The sequence below is a fragment of the Oncorhynchus tshawytscha genome, linkage group LG10 (assembly GCF_018296145.1).
Source record: "Oncorhynchus tshawytscha isolate Ot180627B linkage group LG10, Otsh_v2.0, whole genome shotgun sequence".
Lineage (NCBI taxonomy): Eukaryota > Metazoa > Chordata > Actinopteri > Salmoniformes > Salmonidae > Oncorhynchus > Oncorhynchus tshawytscha.
The window spans coordinates 80,395,237-80,409,314 of record NC_056438.1 but is presented as its reverse complement, the minus strand read 5'-3'; the positions used below and the strand labels follow the sequence as shown (position 1 = coordinate 80,409,314).

Genomic DNA, 14,078 nt, shown 5'->3' with positions numbered 1-14,078 from the left:
CAAAAACATATCCTTGACTCTATTTAAACATAACTATTGTTATTATTTTTATTTTATTTATATTTTTTCACAAATATTTATTTTAAATCTAGTAATCCATCTGTACTCTATTCAATCTAGTAATCCATCTGTACTCTATTCAATCTAGTAATCCATCTGTACTCTATTCAATCTAGTAATCCATCTGTACTCTATTCAATCTAGTAATCCATCTGTACTCTATTCAATCTAGTAATCCATCTGTACTCTATTCAATCTAGTAATCCGTCTGTACTCTATTCAATCTAGTAATCCGTCTGTACTCTATTCAATCTAGTAATCCGTCTGTACTCTATTCAATCTAGTAATCCATCGGTACTCTATTGAATCTAGTAATCCATCTGTACTCTATTCAATCTAGTAATCCACCTGTACGCTATTCAATCTAGGATTCCATCTGTACTCTATTAAATGTCAAAATTGGGATTCTTGAGGTCAATTTGCAGTGTACAAATTATTTATAACTACAGTGCATTTGGAAAGTATTCAAACCCCTTGACTTTTTCCAAATTTTGTTATGTTACGACCTTATTCTAAAATGGATTAAAATGTTTTTTATTTTCTTGTCGTCTATATACACACAATACCCCACACAAAGCAAAAACTGGTTTTTAGAAATGTTTGCATATTTACTAGAAATAAAAAACTATATATATAACATTTACATAAGTATTCAGACCCTTTACTCAGTACTTTGTTGAAGCATCTTTGTCAGCGATTACAGCCTCAAGTCTTCTTGGGTATGACGCTACAAGCTTGGCACACATGTATTTGAGGAGTTTCTTCAATTCTACTCTGCAGATCCTCTCAAGATCTGTCAGGTTGGATGGGGAGCTTCACTGCACAGCTATTTTCAGGTCTCTCCAGAGATGTTCGATCAGGTTCAAATCCAGGCTCTGGCTGGGCCACTCAAGGACATTCAGAGATTTGTCCCAAAGCCACTCCTGTGTTGTCTTTGCTGTGTGCTTAGGGTCGTTGTCCTGTTGGAAGGTGAACCTTCGCCTCAGTCTGAAGTCCTGAGTGCTCTGGAGCAGGTTTTCAGCAAGGATCTCTCTGTATTTTTCTCTGTTCATCTTTCCCTCAATCCTGACTAGTCTCCCAGTCCCTGCCGCTGAAACGAATCCCCACAGCATGATGCTGCCACCACCATGCTTCACCGTAGGGATGGTGCCAGGTTTCCTCCAGATGTGACGTTTGGCCTTCAGGCCAAAGAGTTCAATTTTGGTTTAATCAGACCAGAGAATCTTGTTTCTCGTGGTCTGAGAGGAATTTAGGTGCCTTTTGGCTAACTCCAAGCGGGCTGTCATGTGCCTTTTACTGAGGAGAGGCTTCCATCTTGCCACTCTACCATAAAGGCCTGATTGGTGGAGTGCTGCAGAGATGGTTGTCCTTCTGGAAGGTTCTCCCATCTCCGCAGAGGAACTCTTGAGCTCTGTCAGAGTGACCATCGGGTTCTTGATCACCTCCCTGACCAAAGCCCTTTTCCCCCAATTGCTCAGTTTGGCTGGGCGGCCAGCTCTAGGAAGAGTCTTGGTGGTTCCAAACGTCTTCCATTTAAGAATGATGGAGGCCACTGTGTTCTTGGGGACCTTCAATGCTGCAGACATTTTTTGATACCCTTCCCCAGATCCGTGCCTCAACACAATCCTGTCTCGGAGCTCTATGGACAATTCCTTCGACCTCATGGCTTGTTTTTGCTCTGACAGTCACTGTCAACTGTGGGACCTTATATAGACAGGTGTGTGCCTTTCCAAATCAGTTCCAGTCAATTGAATTTACCACAGGTGGACCCCAATCAAGTAGAAAAAACGTCAAGGAAACTTAATTTTAATTTTATAGTATTATCTTATTATCTATTTGTCAGCTTTGTTACTTTATTTGTTGTGAAAGGATTCGTAACTAAGCATTTCACGGTTAAGTCTATACTTGTTGTATTCGGGTGCATGTGACAAATAACATTTGGTTTGATTTAGTAGTCAGTGATAGTGGCTCTCAGCTCCCACTGCTCTCACTGGTTTAGGAATGGTGGGTGGCTCTGTCAATCCCCTCCTCACACACAAACAAACTGTCTCTCTCTCTCTCTATCTCTCTCTCTCTCTCTCTCTCTATCTCTCTCTCTCCGTCTCTCTCTCTCTGTCTCTCTGACTCTTTCTCTGTCTATGTCTCTCTCTCTCTCTGACTCGTTCTCTGTCTATGTCTCTCTCTCTCTCTCTCTCTCTCTCTCTCTCTCTCTCTCTCTCTCTCTCTATCTCTCTCTCTCTCTCTCTCTCTCTCTCTCTCTCCGTCTCTCTCTCTCTCTCTCTCTGACTCTTTCTCTGTCTATGTCTCTCTCTCTCTCTGACTCTTTCTCTGTCTATGTCTCTCTCTCTCTCGCTGACTCTTTCTCTGTCTATGTCTCTCTCTCTCTCTCCCTCTCTCTGACTCGTTCTCTGTCTATGTCTCTCTCTCTCTCTGACTCTGTCTATGTCTCTCTCTCTCTCTCTCTCTCTCTCTCTCTGTGTGTCTCTGTCTCGCTGTCCCTCTGTCTCTCTCTCTTTTCCAGTGTGATTGGCCATGATGACTGAATCAGGAGTGGACTCTGAGCCCAAGCAGCAGAAGGAGAAAGGGGGGAAGGCAGTTGAACACTTCCCAGCTGCCACTGGACACAGTACACCAGTCAGAAATAACCAGGTGAGCCTTCCACTGTATACAGCTACAGTACAGTTTGACTTGTGCCCAATGGAGGAGCTCGGAATTTCTGGGTTGACAACTTTTCAGCCACAATATATAGTGGTTCCTACTTTAAAAGTTATGTTTACACCACGGGACTTAGAGGTACCCTGCATCACTGCTTCATTGCTTCAGACCGCCACAAGGGGGAGTTAGAGCACTCATTATGCATTTGGGCCCCAAGGTTTTTATATGACCAATCATATCGAGGGGTTCCAAGGACAAATTTGACGCGAGCCTCCTGTCCCTGGTGACTTCAGCAAAGATGGCTGACAAAACATTACAAGGAAGCAAATGTAGTTATAACGTCATAACGAGTCATAACGAGTCAGGCAAAAAAAATGTACAATTGAGAGGAATATTTTAGTTAATGTGGAGACAAATGACTGTGCATATTTGTTTGTCATGTAGTTAATTTACAAAAATCACTATTTAGCAGGTTTTTCCCCAGCCATATCCAATACCAGGTGTATCAAACTAATTCATTATAGCAAGCAGGGAGCAGGTTTTTCCCCAGCCATATCCAATACCAGGTGTATCAAACTAATTCATTATAGCAAGCAGGGAGCAGGTTTTTCCCCAGCCATATCCAATACCAGGTGTATCAAACTAATTCATTATAGCAAGCAGGGAGCAGGTTTTTCCCCAGCCATATCCAATACCAGGTGTATCAAACTAATTCATTATAGCAAGCAGGGGGTTTTGAACCCTCAACATTCTAGCACGACAAATGTATTAATTGGGGTTGAGGCCGATTGTGGCTAAAAACACTTTATCAATTGGAATCTTTAATGTGGGGGAAAGGTATTATTATTACAATGTTTGATGAGGATGGGCTATTAGCTGAACAATAGACTATTCAACCTTTACTTAAGAATTGTCTAATAGCCGTGCTACAGTTGAAGTAGGAAGAGGACATACATCTTAGCCAAATATATTTAAACTCAGTTTTTCACAACTCCTGACATTTAATCCCAGTAAAAATTCCCTGTCTTAGGTCAGTTAGGATCACCACTTTATTTTAAGAATGTGAAATGTCAGAATGATAGTAGAGAGGATGATTTATTTCAGCTTTTATTTCTTTCATCACATTCCCAGTGGGTCAGAAGTTTACATACACTCAATTAGTATTTGGTAGCATTGGCTTTAAATGGTTTAACTTGGATCAAACGTTTTGGGTAGATAAGTTGGATGAATTTTGGCCCATTCCTCCTGACAGAGCTGGTGTAACTGAGTCAGGTTTGTAGGCCTCCCTGCTCCCACACAATTTTTCAGTTCCGCCTACAAATTCTCTATAGGATTGAGGTCAGGGCTTTGTGATGGCCACTCCAATACCTTGACTTTGTTGTTGTTAAGCCATTTTGCCACAACTTTGGAAGTATGCTTGGGGTCATTGTCCATTTGGAAGACCCATTTGCGACCAAGCTTTAACTGATGTCTTGAGATGTTGCTTCAATTTTCCTGCCTCATGATGCCATCTATTTTGTGAAGTGTACCAGTCCCTCCTGCAGCAAAGCACCCCCACAACATGATGCTGACACCCCCATGCTTCACGGTTGGGATGGTGTTCTTCGGCTTGCAAGCCTCCCCCTTTTTCCTCCAAACATAACGATGGTCATTATGGCCAAACAGTTCTATTTTTGTTTCATCAGACCAGAGGACATTTCTCCAAAAAGTACCATCTTTGTCCCCATGTGCAGTTGCAAACCGTAGTCTGGCTTTTTTATGGTGGTTTTGGAGCAGTGGCTTCTTCCTTGCTGAACGGCCTTTCAGGTTATGTCGATTTAGGACTTGTTTGACTGTGGATATAGATACTTTTGTACTTGTTTCCTCCAGCATCTTCACAAGGTCCTTTGCTGTTGTTCTGGAATTGATTTGCACTTTTCGCACCAAAGTACTTTCATCTCTAGGAGACAGAACACGTCTCCTTCCTGAGCGGTATGACGTCTGCGTGGTGTTTATACTTGCATACTATTGTTATTGTACAGATGAACCTTCAGTGGTACCTTCAGCCGTTTGGAGATTGCTCCCACAGGATGAACCAGACTTGTGGAAGTCTACAAAAAAAAAGTCTACAAAAAAAAAAAAATGGTGGTCTTGGCTGATTTCTTTTTTTGGAATTGTGATACAGTGAATTATAAGTGAAATAATCTGTCTGTGAACAATTGTTGGAAAAATTAGATGTCCTAACCGACTTGCCAAAACTATAGTTTGTTAATTAACAAGAAATTTGTGGAGTGGTTGAAAAACGAGTTTGAATGACTCCAACCTAAATGTATGTAAACTTGCTTGGTTCGTCGATGTCCTCATTGTGGCTTTACAGACGTGTTTAATATGTTTTATGTACAGTCGTGGCCAAAATTTTTGAGAACGACACAAATATTAATTTTCACAAAGTCTGCTGCCTCAGTTTGTATGATGGCAATTCGCATATACTCCAGAATGTTATGAAGAGTGATCAGATGAATTGCAATTAATTGCAAAGTCCCTCTTTGCCATGCAAATGAACTGCTACAAAAGGACTAAAGGACCAGCTGACATCATGTCAGTGATTCTCTCGTTAACACAGGTGTGAGTGTTGACGAGGACAAGGCTCGACTCACTCTGTCATGCTGATTGAGTTCGAATAACAGACTAACAGACTGGAAGCTTCAAAAGGAAGGTGGTGTTGGAATCATTGTTCTTCCTCTGTCAACCATGGTTACCTGCAAGGAAACACGTACCGTCATCATTGCTTTGCACAAAAAGGGCTTCACAGGCAAGGATATTGCTGCCAGTATAAGACTGCACCTAAATCAACCATTTATCGGATCATCAAGAACTTCAAGGAGAGCGGTTCAATTGTTGTGAAGAAGACTTCAGGGCTCCCAAGAGTCCAGCAAGCGCCAGGACCGTCTCCTAAAGTTGATTCAGCTGCAGGATCAGGGCACCACCAGTGCAGAGCTTGCTCAGGAATGGCAGCAGGCAGGTGTGAGTGCATCTGCACACACAGTGAGGCAAAGACTTTTGGAGGATGGCCTGGTGTCAAGAAGGGCAGCAAAGAAGCCACTTCTCTCCAGGAAAAACATCAGGGACAGACTGATATTCTGCAGGGATTGGGCTGCTGAGGACTGGGGTAAAGTAATTTTCTCTGATGAATCCCCTTTCCGATTGTTTGGGGCATCCAGAAAAAAACTTGTCCGGAGAAGACAATGTGAGCGCTACCATCAGTCCTGTGTCATGCCAACAGTAAAGCATCCTGAGACTATTCATGTGTGAGGTTGCTTCTCAGCCAATTTTTCCTAAGAACACAGCCATGAATAAAGAAAGGTACCAACACCTCCTCCGTGAGCAACTTCTCCCAACCACCCAGGAACTCCAAGCATTGATTATGCAAGAATGGGCTGCCATCAGTCAGGATGTGGCCCAGAAGTTAGTTGACAGGATGTCAGGGTGGACTGCAGAGGTCTTGATAAAGAAGGGTTAATTAATTAATTAATACATTTTTAATTGACTGACTGACATGCCCAAAGTAAACTGCCTGTTACTCAGGCCCAGAAGCCAGGATATGCATAGAATTTGTGTCATTGGAAAGAAAACACTTTGAAGTTTCTAAAACTGTCTGAAACTATAACATAATTGATACGGCGGATATCCGAAGAAAAACAAACCAGAATCTTTTTTTTTTGTAAACCTATGTAATTCCGGCTTACAGATTCGTAAATCTGTAAATCGGATAACGCAGTTAAATTAACAAGAATTTAAGCTTTTAAGATAAGATACTTGTATGTTCATGAATTTTTACTATTACGTTTATTTATTTGAATTGCGCGCCCTCCAACCTTATTAATAAACTAATGATTAAAAAAATACTCTTTCAAAATGCAGATGTTGATTTGGTTATGGATCCATAATGAATTACTATGGGAATAAATATCACTGATTTACAGAAATATTGGAACAAAGTTGTCTAATGAAGGTTAACAATGTAGAATCCTCCAATCCTGTAGCCTACTCCCGACAATCACGTTGTACAGCGCCATATTTTCCATTCCATCCTAATGGAAACACAGAGGGTTTCGTTTGTCGTTTTTCTCTGAATAGAAACACCATAATATTAATCAAATTAATTAATCAAACTTTCTTAAAATCAGTCTCATATATTATGTTACTACAAAAAAAGTTTTAAATTCTCTGGTAATGCCAATACAGAACACTATCAAATGCTCCTCAAATATGCCCTCTGGTGGTCAAACTAGCAATAACTTGCAGTAACAAGAAATGGCAGAGAATTAAATGACGAGACACAGAATGCTGCAGTAGCACTCAGGGTTTTGCTGCAGTATGACTCAACTTTTAAAGGAGGAACCACTGTATATTATATTGGATTGAGAACGTTGACTTATAATATTAATATTGGTGGTTTGAGAACGGAGTCACTTTGGGCTCCATTTTTCTCTGTGGTGTGTGAGTTTGGCCTGGCAGACTGCAGATTGTCTGTTTCTCTGTGGTGTGTGAGTTTGGGCAGGCAGACTACAGATGGTCTGTTTCTCTGTGGTGTGTGAGTTTGGCCTGGCAGACTACAGATGGTCTGTTTCTCTGTGGTGTGTGAGTTTGGCCTGGCAGACTACAGATTGTCTGTTTCTCTGTGGTGTCTGAGTTTGGGCAGGCAGACTACAGATTGTCTGTTTCTCTGTGGTGTGTGAGTTTGGAGAGGCAGACTGCAGATTGCCTGTTTCTCTAGAAGCCAAAGCTTATGTTATCTTCAGTACGTGCTTGTCAACAGAGGTCGCCTTGAGCCAGATGCACTCATCTGTATGCTAAATCCTCCTCAGCTTCCAAGACAGGCAACAGTAGTGTAGACCAGTGGTTCTCAATCCTCTTGTCGGGGACCAACAACCGTTCCACCCACAACATGGGTAACATGGTGTTTTGGGTAACATGGGGGTTTTGGTAACATGGGGTTTTGGTAACATGGTGTTTCGGTTCATTTAAGAAACTAGCTCAATTAGGTCTGTTTTGCATTCTATTCCGGAGCCTCCACACCTGATTCAACTAATCATCAAGCCCTCCTCTCTGTCTCTCCTCCTCTCTGTCTCTCCTCCTCTCTGTCTCTCCTCCTCTCTGTCTCCTCCTCCCCTTGGTCTCTCCTCCTCTCTGTCTCTCCTCCTCTCTGTCTCTCCTCCTCTCTGTCTCTCCTCCTCTCTGTCTCCTCCTCCTCTCGGTCTCTCCTCCTCTCTGTCTCTCCTCCTCTCTGTCTCTCCTCCTCTCTGTCTCTCCTCCTCTCTGTCTCCTCCTCTCTGTCTCTCCTCCTCTCGGTCTCTCCTCCTCTCTGTCTCTCCTCCTCTCTGTCTCTCCTAGTAGTGAATCAGGTGTGATAGTTCAGCGCTGGCACAGACAGAGGTGTGAAATGTCTGGGGTTTGAAAACCAAATGCTATAGAAAGAGGAGAGACTCAGGTCCAGCACTAAGGGTGTGTCTTTAAGGGCACCCTATTCCCTACATAGTGCACTACTATAGACCAGAGCCCCATGGGGCCCTATTCCCTATATAGTGCACTACTTTAGACCAGAGCCCCATGGGGCCCTATTCCCTACATAGTGCACTACTTTAGACCAGAGCACCATGGGGCCCTATTCCCTATATAGTGCACTACTTTAGACCAGAGACCTATTCCCTATATAGTGCACTACTTTAGACCAGAGCCCTATGGGGCCCTATTCCCTACATAGTGCACTACTTTAGACCAGAGCCCTATGGGGCCCTATTCCCTATATAGTGCACTACTTTAGACCAGAGTCCTATAGAACCCTATCCCCTATATAGTGCACTACTTTAGACCAGAGTCCTATGGGGCCCTATTCCCTATATAGTGAACTACTTTTTGGCCAGAATCCTATGGGGCCCTATTCCCTATATAGTGCACTACTTTTTGACCAGAGTCCTATAGAACCCTATTCCCTATATAGTGCACTACTTTTTGACCAGAGTCCTATGCCACTCTGACTGATTCTCACCTACGGACGAGAGAGTAAACTGATCCTAGGTCTGTGCTCTAGAAGTCTGAACACCTTTCAGCTTAACTAAGAAAAATCATTTGCAATTGTGAATTAATTCCAGAGTTGTTGGGTAGCAAGCTGCTCACTGTGGAATCTGACTCTTCTCTGTAGAGTCCTAAACCTTTTCGGGTTTAGAGAGGAGAAGAGAGGAGAGGAGGAGAGACAGAGAGGAGGAGAAGAGACAGAGAGGGGGAGAAGAGACAGAGAGGAGGAGAGACAGAGAGGAGGAGAGACAGAGGAGGAGAGACAGAGAGGAGGAGAGACAGAGAGGAGGAGAAGAGACAGAGAGGAGGAGAAGAGACAGAGAGGAGGAGAGACAGAGAGGAGGAGAGACAGAGAGGAGGAGAGACAGAGAGGAGAAGAGAGGAGAGGAGGAGAGACAGAGAGGAGGAGAAGAGACAGAGAGGGAAAAGGTGTTATGCTGTGGTCATCGTTATGAGTGAATTTGTGTGGGTGGAGTAGGTACAGCTTTTTCTATGCTCTTCCATCCAGGACTAGTATACAGGGAGTAGTCTCTTCTGCAGGGCTTGTACTTTAACTGCAGTGCTGCTTACACACACACACACACGCACGCAAACACACACACACACACACACAGACAGAGACAGACACACAGACGCACACACACAGAGACAGACACACAGACACACACACACACAGAGACAGACACACACACACACACACACACACACACACACAGAGACAGACACACACACACACACACACACACACATACACACACAGACACACACACACACACACACAGAGAGAGACACACACACACAGACAGACAGACACACACACACACACACACAGAGACAGACACACACACACAGGCACACACACACACACACAGAGACAGACACACACACACACACACACACAAAGACACACACACACACAGAGAGAGACAGACACACACAGACACAGACAGAGACAGGGTTGGTAGCTGCAGTACCTCTCTGTTCTCAACATTAGCGTAGCTCCCTTCATCTTCTGCCGTCATGAATAAGATTAAACCATAACAGGGAAATTGTATGAATATTGAAATATATTGATTGAATGAAGAGTGGAAATAGAGCATGAAATTGTGATGATTTATGAATCATGTTTAGGTTTTAGGAAGAAGAGTGAGAGGAGGAAAGAGGGAGAGGAGACAAAGAGGGGGAGAATAGACAGAGAGGAGGAGAGACCGAGAGGAGAAGAGACAGAGAGGAGGAGAGACAGAGAGGAGAAGAGACAGAGAGGAGAAGAGACAGAGAGGAGAAGAGACAGAGAGGAGAAGAGACAGAGAGGAGGAGAGACCGAGAGGAGAAGAGACCGAGAGGAGGAGAGACCGAGAGGAGAAGAGAGGAGAGGAGAGAGGAGGAGAAGAGACAGAGAGGAGAATAGACAGAGAGGAGGAGAGACAGAGAGGAGAATAGACAGAGAGGAGGAGAGACCGAGAGGAGAATAGACAGAGAGAGGGAGAGACAGAGAGGAGGAGAGAAAGAGAGGAGAAGAGACAGAGAGGAGGAGAGACCGAGAGGAGAGAGACAGAGAGAGGAGAGAGACAGAGAGAGGAGAGAGACAGAGAGAGGAGAGAGACAGAGAGGAGGAGAGACAGGGAGGAGGAGAGACAGAGAGGAAGAGAGACAGAGAGGAGGAGAGACCGAGAGGAGGAGAGACAGAGAGAGGGAGAGACAGAGAGAGGGAGAGACAGAGAGGAGGCGAGACAGAGAGGAGGCGAGACAGAGACAGAGAGAGACAGAGAGTGGGAGAGACAGAGAGGAGGCGAGACAGATAGGAGAGAGACAGAGAGGAGAGAGACAGAGAGGAGAGAGACAGAGAGGGGGAGAGACAGAGAGGGGGAGAGACAGAGAGGAGGCGAGACAGATAGGAGAAGAGACAGAGAGGAGGAGTACACAGAGTTGTACGAGACCTTCAGTTTCTTTACAACTTCTCGCATGGAATAGCCTTCATTTCTCAGAACAAGAATAGACTGACGAGTTTCAGAAGAAAGTGCTTTGTTTCTGGCCATTTTGAGCCTGTAATCAAACCCACAAATGCTGATGCTCCAGATACTCAATTAGTCTAAAGAAGGACAGTTTTATTGCTTCTTTAATCAGAACAACAGTTTTCAGCTGTACAATTTGATTTGACACACATACACACACACACACACACACACACACACACACACACTCACAAACGTACCGACACACACACACTCACACATACACACACACTTTAGTTCTGGCACAGTCATGTCTGTAAGTCACTCAAATGACCTTTGTCATCTGTGGGTCACATTTCTATTGGGCTGAGGAAGGATGGAGGAAGGACGGAGGAAGGAGTTAAATGTTTTTTTTTAACATTGAGATTCCCTCACAGCATTTCAAAAGTGAGGAAAGCCAAAAATGTCTTGCAGGCCAAAGTCCCTTCTTTTTTTCATCTCACAAAGCAGAACCCAGAAGTCAAAGCACTTTGTTGTCAGTGAGGTGGAACATTGGATTTTCTTCTGGGGACAAAATGGCGGAACAGCTTTAGCAGTACAACATGCCTTTGAGTCTATAAGTACCCGTTAGAGAACGTTGTCTCCTTTAGCATCAGATGAATATCAACCTGCAAGGTGCGTAAACATCAGCACCAAGATAAATAGTTCATCGTCCTGTAACAGGGTCTTTTGTTATGAAGTCAAACGTAAAAGAGATTGGTATTAACGCGCGCAATCAAATTATTAACAATGAGCGCCAACGCTCATCAGAAATCAAACGTCAGTGGCTGTCGGCCTTATGGCGGTTCTAGTGTTAAACCCCTCTCTGTGACTCTAGACTCCTGTGGTCACCAGTCTGTCACTGGGAAGTAATCGCTTCTCTGTGTAGTCATGACGATGGGACCAATCTTAACTGTATGACCAGTAGCGATGCCATTGTAGAGAAATCTGTTTCCCTGCCATATTTTATAATCGTCTTCTATCATAGAAACACTGTTATTCTGTTTCCCTTCTGTCATGTGACATCCCAACAGCACAACACATACTAAACACACAGCACCACACATACTAAACACACAGCACCACACATACTAAACACACAGCACAACACATACTAAACACACAGCACAACACATACTAAACACACGGCACAACACATACTAAACAAACAGCACCACACATACTAAACACACAGCACCACACATACTAAACACACAGCACAACACATACTAAACACACGGCACAACACATACTAAACAAACAGCACCACACATACTAAACACACAGCACCACACATACTAAACACACGGCACCACACATACTAAACACACGCTTACAGAGATAAATGTCTCCCTTCTCTTTTCCCCGCTGTAGTTTGAGGACTTTTCATCTTCCAGATCATCGACCAGTCGCCTGTCAATCAAGTCTCCACTGAGGGGAGTCAAGAAGCTGAAGAACATGCAGTGTGTAATCACCCTGCTAGATGGCTCTGACTACACCACGACGGTGGACGTAAGTACAGGGGAGGGAGGGAGGGAGGGAGGGAGAGAGAGAGGGAGAGAGAGAGAGAGAGAGAGAGGGAGAGAGAGGGAGAGAGAGGGAGGGAGAGAGGGAGAGAGAGGGAGAGAGAGAGAGAGAGAGAATTGCTTTGGCAATGTTAACACATGTTTCCCATGCCAATAAAGCCCACTGAATTGAGAGAGAGAGAGGTAACTTCCACAAAGCTGTGAACGATCTGAGAGACAAGGCAAGAAGGGCCTTCTATGCCATCAAAAGGAACATACATTTCAACATACCAATTAGGATCTGGCTAAAAATACTTGAATCAATCATAGAGCCCATTGCCCTTTATGGTTGTGAGGTCTGGGGTCCGCTCACCAACCAAGAATTCACAAAATGGGACAAACACCAAATTAAGACTCTGCATGCAGAATTCTGCAAAAAATATCCTCCGTGTACAACGTAGAACACCAAATAATGCACGCAGAGCAGAATTAGGCCGATACCCACTAATTATCAAAATCCAGAAAAGAGCCGTTAAATTCTTTAACCACCTCAAAGGAAGCGATTCCCAAACCTTCCATAACAAAGCCATCACCTACAGAAAGATGAACCTGGAGAATAGTCCCCTAAGCAAGCTGGTCCTGGGGCTCTGTTCACAAACACACCCTACAGAGCCCCAGGACAACAGCACAATTAGACCCAACCAAATCATGAGAAAACAAACAGATAATTACTTGTCACATTGGAAAGAATTAACAAAAAAACAGAGCAAACTAGAATGCTATTTGGCCCTAAACAGAGAGTACACAGTGGCAGAATACCTGACCACTATGACTGACCCAAACTTAAGGAAAGCTTTGACTATGTACAGACTCAGTGAGCATAGCCTTGCTATTGAGAAAGGCCACCGTAGGCAGACATGGCTCTCAAGAGAAGACAGGCTATGTGCTCACTGCCCACAAAATGAGGTGGAAACTGAGCTGCACTTCCTAACCTCCTGCCCAATGTATGACCATATTAGAGAGACATATTTCCCTCAGATTACACAGAGCCACAAACAATTCAAAAACAAATCCAAATTTGATAAACTCCCATATCTACTGGGTGAAATACCACAGTGTGCCATCACAGCAGCAAGATTTGTGACCTGTTGCCACGAGAAAAGGGCAACCAGTGAAGAACACACACCATTGTAAATACAACCCATATTTATGCTTATTTATTTTATCTTGTGTCCTTTAACCATTTGTACATTGTTAAAACACTGTATATATATAATATGACATTTGTAATGTCTTTATTGTTTTGAAACTTCTGTATGTGTAATGTTTACTGTTAATTTTTATTGTTTATTTCTCTTTATATATTCACTTTATATATTATCTACCTCACTTGCTTTGGCAATGTTAACACATGTTTCCCATGCCAATAAAGCCCTTGAATAGAATTGAAATTGAATTGAGAGAGAGAGAGAAGAGGGAGAGATAAAGAGGGAGGAGAGGAAGGAGGGAGAGAGAGAGAGAGAAGAGGGAGAGATAAAGAGGGAGGAGAGGAAGGAGGGAGAGAGAGAGAGAGAAGAGGGAGAGATAAAGGGAGGAGAGGAGGAAGGAGGAGAGAGAGAGAGAGAGAAGAGGGAGGGAGGAGAGGGAGGAGGGAGAGAGAAAGAGAGAGAGAGAAGAGGGAGAGATAAAGAGGGAGGAGGGAGAGAGAGAGAGAAAGAGAGAGAGAGAAGAGGGGAGAGAGAGAGAGATAAAGAGGGAGGAGAGGAAGGAGAGAGAGAAAGAGAGAGAGAGAGAGAAGAGGGAGAGGAAGAGG

The 14,078-nt window shown here is 43.7% G+C and overlaps 1 protein-coding gene across 5 annotated transcripts in view; it reads left to right on the top strand.

Moving 5' to 3' along the window:
* Positions 1 to 14,078, top strand: part of LOC112242352 (band 4.1-like protein 3) — a 117,903-nt gene that overhangs the window by 5,339 nt on the left and 98,486 nt on the right. For all 5 annotated transcript variants that reach the window (XM_042329179.1, XM_042329176.1, XM_042329177.1 and 2 more), the window contains exons 2-3: positions 2,582 to 2,709; positions 12,135 to 12,272. In XM_042329179.1, coding sequence (XP_042185113.1) covers positions 2,593 to 2,709; positions 12,135 to 12,272 — 255 coding nt within the window. In that variant the 5' untranslated portion in view covers positions 2,582 to 2,592. The remainder of the gene's footprint in view (positions 1 to 2,581; positions 2,710 to 12,134; positions 12,273 to 14,078) is intronic.